Source organism: Alternaria rosae, assembly GCF_020736505.1.
Source record: "Alternaria rosae strain MPI-PUGE-AT-0040 chromosome Unknown BKA58scaffold_10, whole genome shotgun sequence".
Taxonomy (NCBI): domain Eukaryota; kingdom Fungi; phylum Ascomycota; class Dothideomycetes; order Pleosporales; family Pleosporaceae; genus Alternaria; species Alternaria rosae.
This window is the reverse complement of record NW_025763579.1, coordinates 1,591,884-1,610,585: the sequence shown is the minus strand read 5'-3', so window position 1 is coordinate 1,610,585 and position 18,702 is coordinate 1,591,884. Positions and strand designations below refer to the sequence as shown.

General features: G+C 53.2%; 9 protein-coding genes across 9 annotated transcripts; 4 read left to right on the top strand and 5 right to left on the bottom strand.

Annotated features, from left to right (window-relative positions):
* Nucleotides 1–38: 38 nt before the first annotated feature.
* On the bottom strand, nucleotides 39–1,729 carry BKA58DRAFT_393013 (vacuolar protein sorting-associated protein 26B-A). Its single transcript, XM_046171054.1, has 4 exons — nucleotides 1,405–1,729; nucleotides 854–1,351; nucleotides 689–805; nucleotides 39–640 (listed from the first exon to the last, which is right to left on the bottom strand). Exons 1-4 carry the CDS (start codon nucleotides 1,619–1,621, stop codon nucleotides 537–539), a joined length of 936 nt encoding a protein of 311 aa, XP_046021621.1. The 5' UTR covers nucleotides 1,622–1,729; the 3' UTR covers nucleotides 39–536.
* Nucleotides 1,730–2,925: 1,196 nt separating this feature from the next.
* On the top strand, nucleotides 2,926–3,670 carry BKA58DRAFT_323606 (P-loop containing nucleoside triphosphate hydrolase protein; the record flags this gene model as incomplete). Its single annotated transcript, XM_046167923.1, has 2 exons — nucleotides 2,926–3,174; nucleotides 3,224–3,670. The coding sequence occupies 2 exons, from the start codon at nucleotides 2,926–2,928 to the stop codon at nucleotides 3,668–3,670; spliced, it is 696 nt and encodes a 231-aa protein (XP_046021620.1).
* An 800-nt stretch (nucleotides 3,671–4,470) lies between these two features.
* On the bottom strand, nucleotides 4,471–6,166 carry BKA58DRAFT_48332 (uncharacterized protein). The gene is made up of 4 exons (XM_046175349.1): nucleotides 5,818–6,166; nucleotides 5,457–5,772; nucleotides 5,240–5,401; nucleotides 4,471–5,191 (listed from the first exon to the last, which is right to left on the bottom strand). The coding sequence occupies exons 1-4, from the start codon at nucleotides 5,842–5,844 to the stop codon at nucleotides 4,566–4,568; spliced, it is 1,131 nt and encodes a 376-aa protein (XP_046021619.1). The 5' UTR covers nucleotides 5,845–6,166; the 3' UTR covers nucleotides 4,471–4,565.
* On the bottom strand, nucleotides 6,167–8,192 carry BKA58DRAFT_48331 (uncharacterized protein). The gene is made up of 3 exons (XM_046175348.1): nucleotides 7,930–8,192; nucleotides 7,472–7,878; nucleotides 6,167–7,421 (listed from the first exon to the last, which is right to left on the bottom strand). The coding sequence occupies exons 1-3, from the start codon at nucleotides 8,102–8,104 to the stop codon at nucleotides 6,489–6,491; spliced, it is 1,515 nt and encodes a 504-aa protein (XP_046021618.1). The 5' UTR covers nucleotides 8,105–8,192; the 3' UTR covers nucleotides 6,167–6,488.
* A 616-nt stretch (nucleotides 8,193–8,808) lies between these two features.
* Nucleotides 8,809–10,384, bottom strand: BKA58DRAFT_472938 (MFS transporter-like protein). The gene is made up of 2 exons (XM_046175297.1): nucleotides 9,648–10,384; nucleotides 8,809–9,599 (listed from the first exon to the last, which is right to left on the bottom strand). The coding sequence occupies exons 1-2, from the start codon at nucleotides 10,239–10,241 to the stop codon at nucleotides 8,886–8,888; spliced, it is 1,308 nt and encodes a 435-aa protein (XP_046021617.1). The 5' UTR covers nucleotides 10,242–10,384; the 3' UTR covers nucleotides 8,809–8,885.
* BKA58DRAFT_393009 (N-terminal domain of NEFA-interacting nuclear protein NIP30-domain-containing protein) lies at nucleotides 10,385–11,720 on the bottom strand. The gene has a single exon (XM_046171053.1). It carries the CDS (start codon nucleotides 11,483–11,485, stop codon nucleotides 10,772–10,774), a length of 714 nt encoding a protein of 237 aa, XP_046021616.1. The 5' UTR covers nucleotides 11,486–11,720; the 3' UTR covers nucleotides 10,385–10,771.
* Nucleotides 11,721–11,879: 159 nt separating this feature from the next.
* On the top strand, nucleotides 11,880–12,886 carry BKA58DRAFT_324083 (aldose reductase; the record flags this gene model as incomplete). Its single annotated transcript, XM_046167944.1, has 3 exons — nucleotides 11,880–12,209; nucleotides 12,265–12,488; nucleotides 12,544–12,886. The coding sequence occupies 3 exons, from the start codon at nucleotides 11,880–11,882 to the stop codon at nucleotides 12,884–12,886; spliced, it is 897 nt and encodes a 298-aa protein (XP_046021615.1).
* A 314-nt stretch (nucleotides 12,887–13,200) lies between these two features.
* Nucleotides 13,201–14,393, top strand: BKA58DRAFT_443951 (Rad51-domain-containing protein; the record flags this gene model as incomplete). Its single annotated transcript, XM_046174021.1, has 4 exons — nucleotides 13,201–13,278; nucleotides 13,329–13,408; nucleotides 13,458–13,525; nucleotides 13,573–14,393. 4 exons carry the CDS (start codon nucleotides 13,201–13,203, stop codon nucleotides 14,391–14,393), a joined length of 1,047 nt encoding a protein of 348 aa, XP_046021614.1.
* A 293-nt stretch (nucleotides 14,394–14,686) lies between these two features.
* Nucleotides 14,687–18,656, top strand: BKA58DRAFT_393007 (nucleoporin Nup120/160-domain-containing protein). Its single transcript, XM_046171052.1, has 3 exons — nucleotides 14,687–17,530; nucleotides 17,578–17,878; nucleotides 17,930–18,656. The coding sequence occupies exons 1-3, from the start codon at nucleotides 14,767–14,769 to the stop codon at nucleotides 18,477–18,479; spliced, it is 3,615 nt and encodes a 1,204-aa protein (XP_046021613.1). The 5' UTR covers nucleotides 14,687–14,766; the 3' UTR covers nucleotides 18,480–18,656.
* Nucleotides 18,657–18,702: the final 46 nt, after the last annotated feature.

Below are 18,702 nucleotides of genomic sequence, written 5' to 3'. Positions count from 1 at the left end.
AAGTTGGTGTAAGAGGAATTGATGCAGGAACCGCGAAAGGGATGTTTAGGTGCAGATCATCCGAGCACTACAAAACCGATAGGAACCAATAAGCATAACAACGATCAAGAAGCCGCAACACCGGCAGTGGCGATGCCGACTCTCACGGCCTATCTAGAGAACCACACAAGCCACACTTCTGTAGTAGAGGGTTCGGGAGCAGAGCCGATGGTGCACCACGATCATGCAGGTGTCACGCACTATTGCATCGTAATGTGGAGACTCGGCCAAGATTTCTACGTTTGCCCGATGATTTCCCTGCGACATTGCCGTTCCTGGAATGCTGCGTTGCTGTATTTACACATGCAATATCCATGCACTGAAGAACGCCCCAGTGACTGCGTAAGCTCCCGCCGCCGCGGTGTGATAGTACAATGTTAAGCCCAATCCCGAGGTCCAAACATTCGCATGGTGGGTCGATGGGAAGCCTTGGGCAAATCCCACACCCCACGCTCAACAAGTTGCAAGTATCTTCGCAGTGACTTCCATCTACGTCCTCACGACACTGCCATCAGCTTATTCTGCTCCTGAGCCAACGTCAGGCCTTCCGGTGCTTGTCGGAATAACACGATCTCAGATTGCTTAAAGTATCGACGTGCGTCTGAATACTGGTCAGTCACAGCAGTGTAAAGGTGTGCGTCTATCATACCTTCATCGATGAGGACTAGACTCAAGTAGTATCGTGTGGAGTACTTCTTGTTGACTTCACGGAAGGTTGGTGTCAGGTCGAAGCCGCCGAGGAACAATCTGATGGGAATTGTTTCACCTAAACGTCTGTCAGTCATGCCTTTCGCAAAAGAGTATGTGTGCATACCTCGCGACGGTGAGCCATCCATGATCTCGAAGCGTACTAGCGTCTCGCTCTCGTTGTACTGGTTGGGAGCAGCCCCTGTTGTCTCTCTTCTTATGATAGACAACTCCATGTGCTTGATCTTTAACCGTACCAGCAGGAAGTATATCCTGCCCACAATAACGTCCTTCAAGTGGTATTTCGATTTCGAATACTCGAACTCAATGTGTAGGCAGTCTTCGATACCGACGTCCATCTTAATGGAGCTGTTGGTCTCGGGCGGTATCCGGTAGGAGTAGACCCAGAGGTCCTTCTCTCTGACTACATCTGCCATCCTCCGCGATACGGTGACGCGTACAAAGTAGCGCAGCTTGACGTTGATGCCATTGTACGATTCGTATTGCTTCTCGACGTTTTTGAAGTTGAAGTCGAACGTCTGCGGGTGCTGGAGCTCGCCGGGGGCTGCCAGCTCTTGGCCAAGGGAGAGGAACTCGTAATGGTTTCCGCGGTCGAAGAACATTTCTGGCGCATTATGTCAGCACTGCGCTGGGTGTTACTAGATTGGAGCTGCCTACCAATGGTTCCAATGAATTGCACCTTGATGCCCGTGTGCTCCAGGCGCTTGCCATCCTTGGGCCTTACGGTGACCTGGCCCTTGACCGATTCGCCATCGAGATACAGCGGCACCTTCTCCTTGCGGTTCTTGTCGAGCTTGACGTCAACGGCGGAACGGTCGTCGAGGTCCTCGAGCACGATGTCGATGTCGACCGGGGTGGAGAAGAAGTACGACATGCCGGGCCAGAGCAGTGCCGGTGGATTGGCGCGTGTTCGGAAGCGGTATCAGAGGCACTCGTCGCGTCGGTTGTCGGCGGAGCTCGACTGGATGGCCGTGGTGGAGAGCTGCGCCCCGGATCCGTGTGGGAGGAGCTGATGACGCGCTTGTCCCCGTTGAGCCCGTCACGTGAGCGCCTCGCTGCCCCGCCTTCCCCGATCCCTCACCAACACCGCCTCGTCATATTCACTCCCAGGTATCCTTGTTTCTGTCTTCAATGGGTCCACGTCACGTCTGACTGCTGCTCTCGTCGGGTCAGATGGTCCTCCACATACCCCTCCCGAGCCTGCGGAGATAGGCACCTGCACACGAAACAGCAAATATGCACTCGTTGGGCGGTGAGCTGCACACGAGCAGCTGCAATATTGCGGCGCCGTGACTGATCGGGTTTGCCTGCACGTCTGGCTCAAACGTTCTCACCCGTCTGGAGTGCCCGGGGCATCTGCCGGAAGCCGCCCCAAAAACTAATCGCGACTCAAAGACTGTTCGCAGCCTCGATCCTCACCGGCCCGATGCACTTTCAGATTCCTCGCCTAACCCCCACGCGCCATTATCAAACAGCTTCCTACCGCGAGTCAAAGCGGTGAGCTGAAGTCTGTTTCTTCCAGGCAGAGACACAGTCGAATCGCAGTCTACTCGGCAGAGCGCCATGCAGTTGCCTGACGTTCAGAACTCAAGTCTGCGCTGGCATGTCGTGGTCACCGGCATGCGGGATGCATAAGTACCTGAGAAGGACTGGGGTCTTCATGCGGGGAGACTGGTGCGCTACTCGTCATCCCACACGCGACAGGTCCACTTTCAAACGCCGAAGTTCTTTCTCTCCAGCCCCGGCTTCGCGGCTGTTACAGCCGGCTGGGCCTGTTACTGAAGCTAGCTACACGCCCACGCTTACTATTCGCTATTTGCTTTTCGGAGCGTGCCATCGTGGCTTGGCTCCCAGAATAACGACAAGCTCCATCGCATTCCACCCTTGCCGTTGCCGTCATGGCTTGCGGGAGAAATTTCCAGACCAGTATTTCCAAGGTCCCACGCCTTAAAACGCACCACGCCCCAGCGCGAATCGGGGCGCCGTTGATTGCTTACAGTCTGCATACACTTATATTTGGTCCCGACCGTATCGCAATATCCTATATTAACCCTACCCGACACCCGTCCCTTTGTACTCGGGAGCCCAACACAAGCATTAGCGTCATACAAGAGCCTCACGTACTACAACCACCCATTTCCACAACTGTTTGACTCAACCCTCAAACTCTGTGCCACCATGATGCAAACCGTCGATCTATCGCAGCCAAAGCCCATACAATATGCATCACCACCTACACCACCAATTTCCAATACAGGCTCGCCATCCAAGTCTATCGCTGTCCTGAACGAGACCGAGACCAGCAAGATGATCATTTCTACCCATCACCACATCCTCATCGTCACTGGTCCAGCAGGATGCGGCAAGAGCACTGTTGCAAAGCATCTCTCGGACCGATATGGATTTGACTACATCGAGGGCGACGAGGTTAGCCACTCCCTTGTGATTCATCTAATGCCTGCTGACGTCTTCGCAGTTCCACCCAAAAGCAAACATCGACAAGATGGCCGCCGGCATCCCTCTCAACGACGAAGACCGATGGGACTGGCTCATCCTTCTACGAGATCAAGCCATCACCGCACTGAAGAACGGAGCCAAGGGCGTCGTTGTTACTTGCAGTGCTCTCAAGAAGAAGTACCGCGATGTCATCCGCACAGCCCGCCTCTATGACGAAGACCCGAACGCCAACGTACACTTCGTCTACCTCCGCTCTGACATGGAGACCCTCCTAGCCCGCGTCCGCGCCAGACAAGGCCACTACATGAAGGACGCCATGGTCGAGAGCCAGTTCGCTGCTCTGGAAGAGCCTGATGAGACGGAGTGCAAGCAACTGAAGGATGTGGAGATCATCGACGTCAAGGGCAGCATACAAGACGTTCAACTACTGGCTGGTGCTGCTGTAGACAAGGTCTTGGCTCAATAGCATAATGCCCGTAGCATCAGCAGGCTCTGATCTCACATTTCGTTACGTCTTTCCTATCTCTTGGCTTAGCCGTTCAGGCTCGGTGTTGGGCGAGTTAAGTGCGCAGGAACGCTATGCGTGGGCTGTGACTCCTTAGTTTCCTTCAGTTACGGCGTTCTGTCTATATCACTATACCCTCGCGAGACGGGACAGCATACAATGGTTCGCGGAAATGAAAGATTCTGATTCTTATCATAACACATGCACATTATCGAGCCCTATGATGAGCTATCGTGCTACCATTGCTGATCTTCTTCCCTGCGTCCCACGAAAACGGTCGGAAAGATCTTCCTCCTATCTCAGTCTAATCTTTCTCGGTTACTTAGTGCCCGTTTGTACACGTGTGCGATCGAACTTCCGGTGAGCGGGGATCTACAACCAACCCCGCTCTTTGTTACCAGAAAAGGATGCATAACGGTCCGCGGCCCATGCGTCTTTGGATGCCGGATGCTGATAGCTAGGTTCTTACTACGCTACCGGCTATCCTCACTTTTGACCAAACATGACAGCTGTGCGAATGATACTCTTGTCCGCCTGCTTTGTTTTTTTAGATTCGATCTACACAATGATACAAGAACAGGTTTCTATTAAGACTACCAGAAATAAAGGCCACACGTTCAGGAAGCAAATACAGTCGGCAACAATTACGATAGCCACGAGTATGTGAGCAATTCCGTTGACTGTATAGGAAGTGCTCCAAATGACTCAGCCTCAAGGGGAAATCTGACACCAACGTACAGAGACACGAGACCGATGAGTCGATGTAGTCATAAACGCAGTTCGAAACGCAGGCATAATGAAGTACCAATACCATCTTCATTACACACAACCCAAGCCGTTGTAACAACACTAAATACTATGCATGCTGTTGCTCCGGTCTCCTCAAATCCCTCTCGACGATAACATCAACTTGTCCCCCACCCCCAGCCATCGGCCTCAACTCCGTCTCACTACCCCAATCACAGCTCCCCTTCCGATCCTGCTCACTACTCGGCAACCTCGTAGCAGTATTCCGACTCCACCTATGCCCACTATACCCCCTCCTCGCTTTACTCCGTGCCCCCGACGTACCCGGCTCCGCAGACCCATATACCGGTGGCTTGGAAGGTCCCGGTCGTGTCCGTCCCATCTTGCCATTGAGCAAGTACCTGAATGCCGGCAGTGTAGCAACTATCACGGAAACGGACGACTCGATGTGACTCCACATGCTGAGCAGCACGGGCCCGTCGGCAAGCGTAGTTGGATCGGGGTTCGAAGTGGCTTTTGTGACTTGTGCGAGGCGCGCGAAGGCGAAGGCGATGATGATTGTGCCGAGAGAGAAGATGACGGCTAGGCCGAACTTTTGTTGGGGGGAGACTTGTAGTTTGCGTAGGAGGTTCAGAGGGAGGAGCATGATGAGCGCGTCGGCGACGACGTCTGCGCTTGTTGCGAACTTGATGGATCCGTCGGCTCGGATGAGGTCTTCGGGGTCGCTACAGCCGGCTATAGAGGTTAGAAGGTATAAGGAGAATATTGGGGTGGAAAACTAACTTGAGCTCCAGTACTTGGTTAGTGGTCGACATGTCAGGAAGTTGGAGGCGATGCATGCGAGATATAGAAGTAGGACAAGTACAAAGGTGGCCCACCATGCACGCATGTATACTGGCAGTCCAATAACCAGACGTCTGAAGAAGAAAAGAATGGAGAATTTGGCTAGAGCAACACATCAGTAAGAAATCCCGCTCATCAGTTGAGCAAGTCAACTCACCAGCCCACAGAGTAGTCCAAAATAACAGCATCTGGCTGAACATGAACTTGAGTGAAGTACGCGTTCTCTCGATGAACTCATCCAGCGGCAGTGGCAACGGCGTTAGTGGATCTAGCATAGCCGCTTTTGAGTATTCCTGCGCAAGAAAGAACTGTGGTAGCAGACATGTGATGACCATGGAGAGGGCGGTCAAGGAGAATAAGCCAAAGAAGACGAAGTAGTCGTCTGCGAAAAGTCGGCGTTGAGACTTCCATCGTAGAATGCCTCTAAGGGTTGTGCAGAGGAATGATACACCCCAAAGAGTCCATATCAAAGTCTGTCTAGGGGTTAGAGTTGCTCTGTGTGCTGCTGTCTGACTCACCATTAGATCTGTGTAGCTGGGCGCCATCTTGGTCTCGACTCAGTATCTCCACAGTAAGAAGAATATACTGCGACCCGAGTGGTGTACTGCGAGATATCTATCTAGTCTTAACATTGTTGTACATCTCGCCTTTGTCCACATCTCAACACCGAGACTCGCATTCGCATTCGGCCTCATCCTGGCTTGCATCGCGAGGCATGATCTATGAGACGGTCGATGCCGCAGATACGCCGCCTCCTACATGGTAGTCGTCGAGAACTCCGTCCGTACATGGAGCGCACTCGATGGTGAGCCAAGTACGACCAAGTTGATACGGGTTAGACGGCGAAGTACAGCAGGTGGCGGCAAAATTACGGTGCAATTCTTCCAAGCTGACCCTGCATGAGATTTTGGGTTGCTCGCATTAAGAGCATCCTACTGAAGTAGCTCCTCCGGTACCGTAACTTGGTCTCGGCCCTTTTTGAGGCTGTTTTCCTAGGCTCCGCAGCGGCTGATCCGATCTCGCGGGTGGACACGGCTCGGGTGCTTTGCGCCTTCCTTCCTAATTGAGCTTATCGTGAAGCATATTAATGAAGACGCTGGGAGAGACATTGCATATTCGTAGAGACTGCATAGGGTGTATTGATAGAGTTTTGTACACAGTTGTTGGACCGGATCGTTGGGTTGCTTCATCATGCATCGCCGACCTTCCAACCACCAGGCATGAGATTAGTGTACACCTTGAGAGGATCGTACTTATTGCGAATAGTCTTCAGCCTCCTCAAGTTGGCAGCGGGGTAGCTTTGGAAAATGGGCTGGCCCTTCCCGGCATCGTTCATGTAGAGATAGTCAGCGCTATACGATCCGGCGCGCAGCAAGCTGTTGATGCTTGCAGTGATCTCATCAGCAGCAGCACGCACTTTCGCGTCATCGCTCGCTGAAGACCAAGTAAAATTCTCCACCATCCAAAAGAAAGGTGCTTTCGAAACATCAACGCCTTGGGGGTTGCCTCCAGTCTTCGCGCTGTGCGATAAGAATGCCTTAGTGATGGGCTGGAAGGTGATCGAAGCCTGGAGGTTGGCAACGCTGGGCAACTTGGCGTTGACGCCGGAGACGAAGGTGTCGTGAATGAGCTGCACGGCCTTTCGGTCAACAACGGACGAAAGGGTGCGGAACTCCTGGCGCAATCCTAATGGCTGCAGGGCATCTGTAGCTGAAATGTAGTCTGATAATGGTTGCAATGCGTATGAGTCCGCGACTGGGGTAAGCTTTGGCGCAGTGAAGTTTTCGAATACTTTGGGGTTGTCAGTGACGGAGTGGTAAAACTTGGCAGCTGCATAGACTGTCATGTTCGCCGCAGGGAAGGTAAGAATAGTCGGAATGATAGCGGCTTTTGGGTCAGAACCTCCGTATTTGCCGAAGTTGTAGACGCCGTCCAAGTACCCCGATGCTTGAGTCTGGTCGAACTGACCAATGCCGACGTGCACGTCGCTGCCCTCCACTGGTCGCAAGTCAAATCGTGTGACGATGCAGAACGAGTTCCCGCCGCCCCTCAACGCCCAGAAGAGATCTGAATACTTATTCGTCGCTGTCGCTTCGACGATTTGGCCGCTGGAAAGCACACACTATCGTTGTTAGTACAGCAATAGCGTTGCACGGAATATTGGCGACATACCTGATACTTCATAACATTATCGGAAGCGAACCCGTACTCCGAAGAGTAGAAGGAGATGCCACCACCGAGCAACAAGCCGGGAACACCAACGTGGCCCACACGACCACCGACAGCTGCGAGCCCAGACGGTTTCAGATAGGCGTAGACGTCTCTCCACCTGTTTCCGGGCCCGACAGAGACGACAGACTTGTCCGAGGAAAGTGACAAGGTCGTCAAATTGGAAGAGGATATCAGTACACCAGAGCCATCAATCCCGTTGTAGCCAGGTATCGGCATATGTCCTCCACCTCGCATAGCAAATTTGGAACGTGTCAAGGTCATTGCGGTAACTGCATAAGCCACTTGCTGGGCATCTTGAGGAACGAAAACGCATGCAGGGCTGCTGTACACCGTAGCTGACCAATATGCTGTGAATTGTTAGTGAATTATCGGTCCCGATTTCAAAAGTATTATCGTACGCTCTTGTGTCTCATATGAGTAGCCCGAAGTCCCAGGCGAGAAGGTACTGTCGGGGTATTTGGACTTCAACTTGGAGCAAGCGACCTTTTCTCCACCAGAGAGGCTCGTTGCCGCAGCCGTTGCGATAGACGGCGCCGCAAACAGCAAAGCTGCAACACCTGCTAAGAATACCATACTGAATTTGACGGGAGGCTGGCAAAGGTTGAAGCCGACGGGCACCAACGGGCGAACGTTGTGGGTTATGAAGAATCTCGGACGGATATAACCATCCGTCTGCGCGGCTGGAATACATTTGGATGCATGCTGATCCAACGCACCTAGATCTCTCAGGTACCGGGGCTGTTACCCGTTCAGGAAGAAGGAAAGACCGTCTGCATGTTCAGCATGGGCATTGCGTAGTGGATTGCAAGCGAAGCAGTCGTGCCACTCGTATGTACTAGGTCCATGGGTGGATCTTTTTCAGTAGTTCGCACGTCGGGGCATACAAAGCTTGGATTCCACAAGCAAGCGTAGTCCAGCAAAGGCGTGCGAGAAACCATGGGCCGAATGCGATGGCAGGATGAACAGGCAAGGGACGCAAGGATGGAGAATACGCGCTGTACGGCGCGGGCTAGCCTAGGCACTAGTGCCAAAAACGCACCTCATCCTCCGCGCCTTCCACTCCATCTCGCGGCACTGACCCGGCCCATCGCCTGGGACCCTGGGCTCGGTAGGCCACGACTCGGGCTTACACCCAGGACTGAATTCTTTACGAAGTACACCGATGTTACTTGCTCTCGCACCGTAGAGGATTTTTTTTTTTTTTGCCCACGAGTGCCACTGCACGATGATACTAACACCAATGAAACTCAAACATGTGTGGCCAAAGTTCTCTATCTTCAATGAAAACTTCGCAAGAGATTGTTGGAGAACATAGCGGCTTTGTATTCATACGAGATCTCCTAATCAACCTGTATCAATCCTCATGTCGCGTAGTAGATACATGTTGCAGACCCGGACGCAATCTCGCAAACGCAAACCAAACCAGCAAAGCCACCACAGTCTCAGCGAGTATCGCAAATCGGAAAACACCAATACCCAAGCCATCAATAACAGCACCAATAGCAAACGGCGAAAAGGCAGCTCCGGCCTGCCCAAGAGAAGCCACAAAAGACACAGCTGCAACATGTAGCTCCGCTGGTAACAGCCGCGTGAGTACAACCACACCAGACGGAAACATCGGACCCATGATAAACCCCAGCATCGTCATCAAGGCCACGGAAGCAGCCGCAGACGATAGAGCAGCGAAGAGTATATCGATAGCGATGGCGATGAGGTAGTATAGACCAGTCGCGCGCCGCACCCCCATCTTATCCGTCGCGAAACCCAAAGTCAGTCGTCCAACTGCCATGCCAATCCAGTACCCCGAGGAAGAGAGACCAGCCACGTAAGCGGTTGTGTGGCGATTGCGCAGCATGAAGGAAACGATCCAACCTGAAATCGCTGTCTCAATGCCAACGTAGGTGAGGAAGTATGCTGCACAGAACCAAGTCGCTCGGTATTTGAACACAGCCTTGACGTCGACTTTGGGGTCATGAGTCCTTGACTGTTTGCTTTCGCGGTAGACCGATGCAGTCTCATTACGGAAAGCAAAGACCAAGACCAGGAAAGAGAGAGCGCATGCTCCAGCCTACAGCTATCAGCACGAATCCCCGGCAGGTAGCATTCGTCAACTTACCAAAATAGAATACCAAGTCCACCACATAAAATGCCTCGTAGTCAAGACCGTAACAACAAACGGCCCCAACGCCCCACCCACAGAATAACTTCCATGCAGCAGGCCAGAAACCGTATTCGCCTTCTCCATACTACCAGCCCACGCACACCAACTCCCATCTAAAAGACCCGTTCCCAGTCCCTGTAACGTAAATGCAAGCAAAAGAAGGCCGAAACTCGGGTGCGTCGCCGCAGTCGCCGTAGCCAAGATCTGCAGCAGCGGACCAGCTATTGCTATTCCCCGTTGGCCAAAGCGGTAGTGGACGGTATCGCTACATTGTGCTGCGATGACGTAACCGATGGGACTAACGAGGAAGATGGAGGAGACTTGGAGGTCTGTGAGGTTGTAGTGGCGTGAGAGTAGCGGGAGGACGGCGCCGATGGAGGAGTTGAAGAGGCCGAGTGTGACGAAGGAGTACATGGCTGCTGCGATTTTGAGAATGAGCCGCGTGTCCATTGTATTGTCATTAGCGTGCTCGGTTTCCTCTGAGTGGCCAGTGGGCCTGGTGACGACGATGAGAGGAGAGGTCTCGTTGTCGTTGGGTTGATGTGCCATGTTGCAACGTTGCGCGTTCGGGACGCGCTGTTGCTGTAGGAAAGAAGGGTTGTCGGGATGTTGTTGTTAGCGTATCACGAGATCATTCTTGGAGCAGTGCAGATGGAAAGAGTGAGAGCATCAGTGTTGACTTGGAGTCAATGGTATATTTGATAATTACTTCTGATGGGAGATGCGGTCGTAGTACGGCGCTACAAACAGGTAAGCGTCGCCGAGCCGGCCAGCCAATGACATCATTGTCAATTCGCGTCCTGCAAACGGTTTCCTCTACGCGCAGAGGAGTCGTCTTGATCAGTTTATGCAGTTAGATATCCCAAGTATGTTGACTGTCGGCACACATTGGCACCAAGTAGCTTGTTCGCTATGTTGGTGTGGGTCAAAAGAAGCTTCCCAGATCGCATGTACATGTACCTGCGCAAGCGCGACTACCATCATATCGGGCCGGCATTGCAAATGTCATACCGACGATTGCGCTCGTTTAAGCTGTATGCGCTTTCCTTGAGAAGTTGCCGTTGGAATCTGAGAGCGACTCAATCTTCGTCGTCCGACGATGCATAGCCCAGGCCGAGCGAAAGTGTGTTTACGGGCTTCGATGTCGATTGCGCTGCTGACGGCTTCGTCGGGTCTGCAGATGCCGTCGCAGGGCTCTTTGAACCATTTGCATTGGTTGCGGTAGATGGCATGTTCGTCTTGGCGCTCGTGCCAGACTGTGAGGTCGCCTTCTCTTCGTCCACAGGTTTCTTGTCCTCTGGTACGGAGCTCGACTTCCTCAGCTTCACACCCTTCAATAGCCCGGCTTCAGAACCCTTCTTCCTCTTCCGTCCTACTGCCGCCCATTGCGGAGCATCTTCGTCTTTGGGCGCCTCTGAAGTCTCTTCTTCAAGACCTTTTGCTTTCCTCTCGGCTTCTTCCCTTTGCCTGCGGAATAGATCTAGTTGTTCGAAGGTCTCCTTTTTTACGTTTGCTTCCTCCTGGCGCTTCTTCTCCAAGACGGAATCCAAATAGTCGGCTTCCTCATCATCTAGAGCGACATGAAGTTTGTAACGTGCCTTTTCCTCAAACTCGGCTTGTTTCTTGTCTTTGTTGGCTTGTAAAACTTCGAAGAGACTCTTTCCATCCTGTTGTTTTGCCAATTCGGCTTTCGCGCGTCGAGCATCCTCAATCTCTTGCTGGGCCTTTTTCCATTCGTCATCGCGCTCGATTTCTTCACCCGCTTTGCCGCCACTGACGAATCCTGAAGACATGGCGGTCCACACTTATACGGCTAGCGCAGGATGCTGAGGGCGGTGCAGTGGATGCAGGAGTTGAGCGGGAGAACGGCAAAAAAAGTAGTAACTGTTCCGGCTTCCTCATGGGCACTAGCGGCAGGTGGATAGTTCTCCACACCCCACCAGTTTAACCTCACCCGCGGGCAAATCGCGTCCTGATACGTGGAGGTTTTATGCCGGTGCTTAAAGTTGCTCGGTGGAGATAGCGATGCAATGGGTGAATGTTGGCCCTGACGTAGGAGGGGTACACAACGCGTCGGCTGTGCCCCTCGCTCAGCTCACCCTTCAAAAGTTTGCGCTCCCTGCCATCTTTCCATTCTCCTACATCCCAAACTTCACCTTTCAATTTATGATTCGTACTCTAGCAAGAATGGCACCCAAGAACTGGACTAAGGAGCACTTCACGCTCAACACTGGCGCAAAGATCCCCGCTGTCGGTCTCGGCACATGGCAATCAAAGCCTGGTGAGGTTCGTGAGGCCGTCAAGGCCGCTCTCGAGGGAGGATACCGCCACATCGACACCGCGCTTGCCTATGGCAACGAGAAGGAGGTCGGCCAGGGTATCAAGGACTCTGGTGTACCCCGTGAGCAGATCTGGGTTACTACCAAGCTTGACAACCCATGGCACAAGCGCGTCGAAGAGGGCATCAACACCTCTCTGAAGGACCTTGGTCTTGACTACGTTGACCTTTACCTCATGGTATGTTTGTGGAGGCTCAATCTCTTACAAGACGAAGTACTTACAAACCTCCCAGCACTGGCCCTCATCGACCGACCCCGATGACCTCAAGAAGCACTACCCCGACTGGGACTTCAAGGACACCTGGGCTGAGATGCAGAAGCTCCCCGAGTCTGGCCGCGTGAAGAACATTGGTGTCTCCAACTTCGCCATCCAGAACCTCGAGAAGCTGTTCGCCGACTCCCGTACCAAGATCACACCTGCTGTCAACCAGATCGAGCTCCACCCCAACAACCCTTCGTAAGTCAATCGCCAAAAGCTTACCCAAGTGTATGTGAATTAACAGTGACGCCAGACCGAAGCTCCTCGACTACCTTAAGGAGAAGGGCATCCACGCCACCGCCTACTCCTGCCTCGGCTCAACCGACTCTCCCCTTTACAAGAACGAGAAGCTAAAGAAGCTCGCCGACAACAAGGGCAAGTCCGTTCAACAGGTCCTGCTCATGTGGGGTCTCCAGCGCGGCTCCAGCGTCATCCCCAAGTCCGTCACAGCATCCCGCATCATGGGTAACTTCCAGCTTGATGGCTGGGAGCTGACCGACGAGGAGATGAAGGAGATCAACGCGCTGCCTGAGCGCTTCAAGGTCTGCGGCGACTCCTGGCTGCCGGTCAAGGTCTTCTTTGGCGATGACGAGTAGGTCTCTTGAGTCGACCGATGTCTTTACGTACAATGATACCACGAATATTGAAACAATTGAACAAATCCACATGGCAACATACAATCTTGACATGTCTAGTGCATGAAGTGTGAGTGTTGCGGAGTAAAGTCGGGGATGGACGTTGGAGCCTGCTGTGTGGCGATTCGGGCTTGTCATGTGAGGACGCGTTTGGCACTAGTGAGACGCGCCTGATCTAGATGCCAGCTCGCCACTCATCCTTCTTTCCTGCACAGCACACTCGCAAATCCCGTACAACTACCTTTCATACCTTTGACCGTCCTAATTCCGTCAAGATGAGTGCCGAAGAAGAGCAATTCGAGGACAGCACCATGGGTGGCCCTGGAGCACCGACTCCCGTGTCTGCGCTTGAGGTAGGCGTTCTTGGTCTTTGGGCGCGCGACAGACACTGACGAGACTTCAGGGAGTCAATGGATTGACTGCACGCGACATTAAGCTGATTGTAGAGGGCGGTTTCAACACTGTAGAGTCGATTGCCTATACGTATGTAGATCATCGAACAGGAATGGGCCCCGCCACTAACACCGTACAGACCACGGCGAGCGCTCGAACAAATAAAGGGCATCTCGGAACAAAAGGCTTCAAAGTTGCTTGCAGAGGGTGCGTATCAATGGCACTGCTCCCTCACCTGTTGCTTACTCCCATAGCATCCAAACTTGTCCCTATGGGCTTCACCACGGCTACCGAGATGCACTCCCGCCGCAGCGAATTGATCTCCATCACGACCGGCTCAAAACAACTGGACACACTTCTGGCAGGCGGCATCGAGACAGGCTCTATAACGGAAATATTTGGCGAGTTCCGAACGGGAAAGAGTCAGATCTGTCATACCCTAGCCGTTACCTGCCAGCTGCCGTTCGACATGGGAGGTGGTGAGGGCAAATGTCTATACATCGACACGGAGGGCACCTTCCGCCCAGTACGATGTCTGGCTGTCGCAAACCGATTCGGACTCTCTGGCGAGGAGGTCCTGGACAATGTTGCTTATGCGCGCGCATACAACTCAGATCATCAGCTGGAGCTTCTCAACCAGGCCGCACAGATGATGACGGAGACTCGATTCTCGCTGCTCGTTGTCGATTCCGCCACTGCACTGTATCGTACAGATTTTGCTGGACGTGGAGAGCTGTCTGCCAGGCAAACGCATCTGGCCAAGTTCATGCGCACGCTACAACGGCTTGCGGACGAGTTTGGTATCGCCGTTGTAATTACGAACCAAGTCGTCGCGCAAGTGGACGGTGGACCGAGTGCCATGTTCAACCCAGACCCCAAGAAGCCTATCGGAGGAAACATCATTGCACACGCAAGTACGACTCGTCTCAGCTTGAGAAAGGGTAGGGGAGAGACGCGTGTGTGCAAGATCTACGACAGTCCGTGTCTACCAGAGAGCGATTGCTTGTTCGCGATCAATGAAGATGGCATTGGCGACCCCAAGGAGAAGGACCTGGAGGAGAGGAACAACAGGTGATGAGGGTGATGAAGTGCAAGGCGTCAGAGAGCCGTGGCGATCTAGATCTTTTTGGGTTTACACGAGTTACGTTTATGCAGCCGTATGATATCCTAATATACTATCTGAACGATGCATCATTACCATCAGCATCATCTTGGCTATTTCGTGATATAATGGCCATATTGTGGGTGGAGTAGACTAGGTGGGCTGCTTTGAGGTAGCCAGCAGTGAGCGTCCGTGCACCAGCCAGCCAGCTTCGCGCATCTATCGTCGCGCGCCGACTGTTTTTGTAGCTTCACCTCCGCGCCGACCGCCGCAACTCGACCCCGAACGCGCGCCATAACCTCTCACCCCCGCAACGACGGCCGAACTCCCTTCGCATGCGAGTAACATGGTCCAACACGGAGGCACGTGTCTCTACAAAGAGGCGCGGTTGAACATTGAGCCCGCCTACCCTGGCTCGACCATCGCATTTTCGATCCCGTCGCATTCTCCCTTCAGCTCACGATCCAGTGTAAAGCGCAGTGTGATCACAGAATCGTTTGCGGACAAGGATGAGGAGGATTTCACAAGGCGTCATCTAGCTACAGATGGCTCCATGTACTTTCGGCAGCACCATGCCTACCCGCGCAGTTTCCTCTGGCGCGTGCTGGACAACAGGAAGATGCTCGAGATCCAGGCGACTGATTTCGATCACGACTACACCGACAAGTTCGAGGCCAACCTGACGCTCCTCTTCCAATTCCCCGCCCCAATCCGACCCTTCTGCGTCGCTTTCGCTGAGCCCGCCGACCGCGATGCATTGACCGTCTTTGCAATCACCACGGGCAACGAACTCTACACCATCACCCTGCACCGCGACTTCTTCGCCAACCCCGCAGCCTCAGAGCAGGACTCGGAGACCTGGTGCAAGAGGTTCGAGCCGGCACTCTTCAGCGGGCGCATACCCTACCGACTGGTCGCTGTGAGCGCAGACGAACTACTCGTGACACTCGACGACGGGGCCATCTGTCGCTTGATCTGGGACAAGGCCAACAACACCTGGGACGGATCGCGGTACCAGCAGAGCAATTGGTCGGTGCGCGGTCTTCTCTCATGGAAAGCGCAGCCCACGGTTCGCTTCGAGAACGCAGACTTTGCTGTATCAGCCGCGGCTGCTGTCGCCATATCCCCAGACAACAAACACATCCTCTCAGTATGCCTGGACCACTCGATCAGAGCGTGGAACATTGCGTCAGGCAAGCCAGGCGCGCACATTGACCTCTTGGGTGCCGAAGACCTCGCCCTGGAGAAGTCTCATGGTTCATACTCCATTGGGCCTTCACAGTCGATGCTGATGGCTGTTGTCAACATCCCAGCTGGTGTGGGAGGCGCATTGTACCACGTCGTTACATACTCGCCAAAGCAGCATCAATTCAAGTTCTGGGGTGTGAGGGATGCGGACGACCAGGAACACGGATTCTACGACGCTGCGCAGGACTCAGAGCTCATTCCGCCGATCGACGAACTGATGAACACGACCGTATGGACACTGGAGGAGTTCCACATTATCCCAGGGCCTAATACGTGGAGAGGTTCAGAGATCTGGATACGCGCCAGGTCAGGACCGAGCAGTAAGGTCTACTCTCTCAAATTCGATCTCACCGACTACGCCGAACAACGAACACAAACCTGGAAGAGTGATTGGGTATCTGTTGAATCGGGTCCTCTGACCGTCGAGGCACTGAAGGTCAATCCCGCGAATCCAAGCGAGCGGGAATTGGAACCAGAACAGGATCTCACTAATGAGTGGTACGAATTTCTGTTCTACCCGGGCCGATTCTCAATCGCAACATTAGAAACAGCATTGCGCATATACAGGAGAGGCTTGGAGGGGATACGGCAACGGTCAGGTCGAGTTCACAAAGGGTCACTGAAGGAACGTCTGATTGCCACGCTTGTCGCCCTCGCCATTGAACGTGGTCATGGCGAAGACTTCAGCAAAGACATAACAGCGGAGTGGCAGGCATACTACAGCTTGGTAAAAGACTTGCACAAGCGGAGGGGTGAATCGTTGTCGCTTAGTTACGATCGGGCTACTGACAGGCCGTGGCTAGTGTTGAGCGACCACATCTCTGCGATCAGGAACTGCAGCGAGTCGGAAGTAACTACACTGAATGCAGCAGTCATCTCAGGTTCGCGTACCTTGAGCAAACCTCTACGGCAAACTCTGGATACATCGGAATCTCGCGACGTGGCACGTCTACTGAATGCCGCAGCTTCCTTCCGCCAACGACTACCATACTTCGTTCAGCAGAAGGTTCAACGCCACATGGAAATGGACCTACTCCAGAGCCGGAACATCACCATCTTAGATCGCATGGAATGGATCGAAGGCAACAGCGAGCTGTCTCAACATGTGACCGATGAGGACGTAACCACTCTTGTTGAAGAGCTTGGTATGGAAGTCAAGGACCTGGGTACCGAGACTTTCCTCCGAGCCATCAGGAAGTTGGACTATGAACACGACGGCAGGCCTCAGTCGAGAAAGCAGATCGCACGGTACGGGCTGAATGCGTTATCCTGCGTTTCCAAGGAGACTCTGGAGAACGACCACAATGCCTTGTTGGATCTGCTCGTCCTGCTGCTCTTCATGTTCATTGAGCTGGAGGGGGAGACACATGACGAGTGGGATGCGTCTGAGGTGTTCGCAGAGCTTTTGCTGCGATACAAAGACTGCATGGTCGTTTCTTGGTTGGCCCGTACAGTGTGGTCTCACCAGACTGGAACAGGCCTAGCATCCGACAACCTCAATCGCATGTTGAGCGAGACATATAAGACTGGTATGAAGCTACCCATCACCCAAACGGTCCTTGAGGGAATCTACGGCAGTCGTGCCTTTGAGGTGCCACTACCGAAAGACCCGAAGGCCGGTTTGCTTACTCACTGGAGCCGCGGCTGGTTGTCATTCATCTTCGAAGAACACGACTTTGAAAACGCTGTAGAAGATATGATGGGGATACTCTTGTATCAGCAAGAGTACGAGCTCGCCAAGGACTTTTCCAAGTTTCTTACTGAAGGTCACTGGGCGTCGTATCTGAAGGGGCGGTTGTACCTTGCTCTAGGCAACAAGGAGCTGGCTTCTATGCACTTCCAGAAGCCCGCATACTATCTGGGTAAGCCTTTGATATACGAATTGCGTAAGAGATACTAACCTCTGTAGCCCTCAGTCCCATGTTCGACGTGGCGGAGGAAGACAAAGCAAACCTCATATCCGAAGTGGAGCGAAATTCGTTCTCCGAAGGCCTGGCGCACTATTACAATCATGTCATTGGTCTGTTCGAGAAGGCAAAAGCATACTCCTACGTTGCCGATTTTGCGAAACTGGGGTTGCGATCTTTGATGGGTCAGGAAGACGTGGAACTGAAGACGGACCTGCTCCAACGGCTGTTCACTGCTTCGATTCAAACATCCAGATTCCACGATGCGTACGGTGCGCTGATTAGGCATCGGGACACGGCCTTGTAAGTCGAAGAATTGTATCCACACGAATTCGTATACTGACCATCTTATAGGAAACTCTCCGACCTGCAGACCCTCATCACATCGATGGTAGCCCAATCGCAAACTACCGAGCTCCTCAAGTTTCCCTTTGTCGGACTGACAGATTCCGTTGACAACATCCTCACGTCTCTATGCCAGAAGACACTCAATATCGCATCTGGACCGCCCTACCACCAGATCCTCTACTCATTCCGCATCTCCCGCAACAACTTCCGCGGTGCCGCATCGATTCTCCATGAGCGCCTACAGCGCCTCAAGACGACATCAACCAAGATCCATGACCCAGCCGACGAGTCTCTAACACAGTGCTACCTCATGATCATCAACACACTCTCATCCGTCAGCAAAGAAGACGCCTATATACTGGCCGAGCAGCGCATAGAAGCGACAGGGGGCCCGCCGCAGTGGGGCATCGGCCAGGGCAAGAAGCTGCTTAAGAGGCAGATCATCACCCTGGACACGCTGCGGAAAGAGTACCAGGCAGAGCTGGACCGGATAGCGGCGATTGAGAGTGGGCAGTTTCCTTTTGTGGATCCCGTGGATGATATGGATATCTTGTAGGTCTTGGTGTTATAGCGCGGCGTTCATTGACGGCATTGCGGGATTGAAGATGCGGTGCCATGTAGATTAGCATCTGGCTGGATCCGAATTGGATTGATGAAGTAGCTAGACGTTATTATGAGAATTCAGATCTTTACCAAAGACAACTATGTTGACCGCAGTCGTGATTCGGCAATCTTTGTCCTGTGATTAATGAAGAAAATGATCAGGTGCCCAGGTGAGA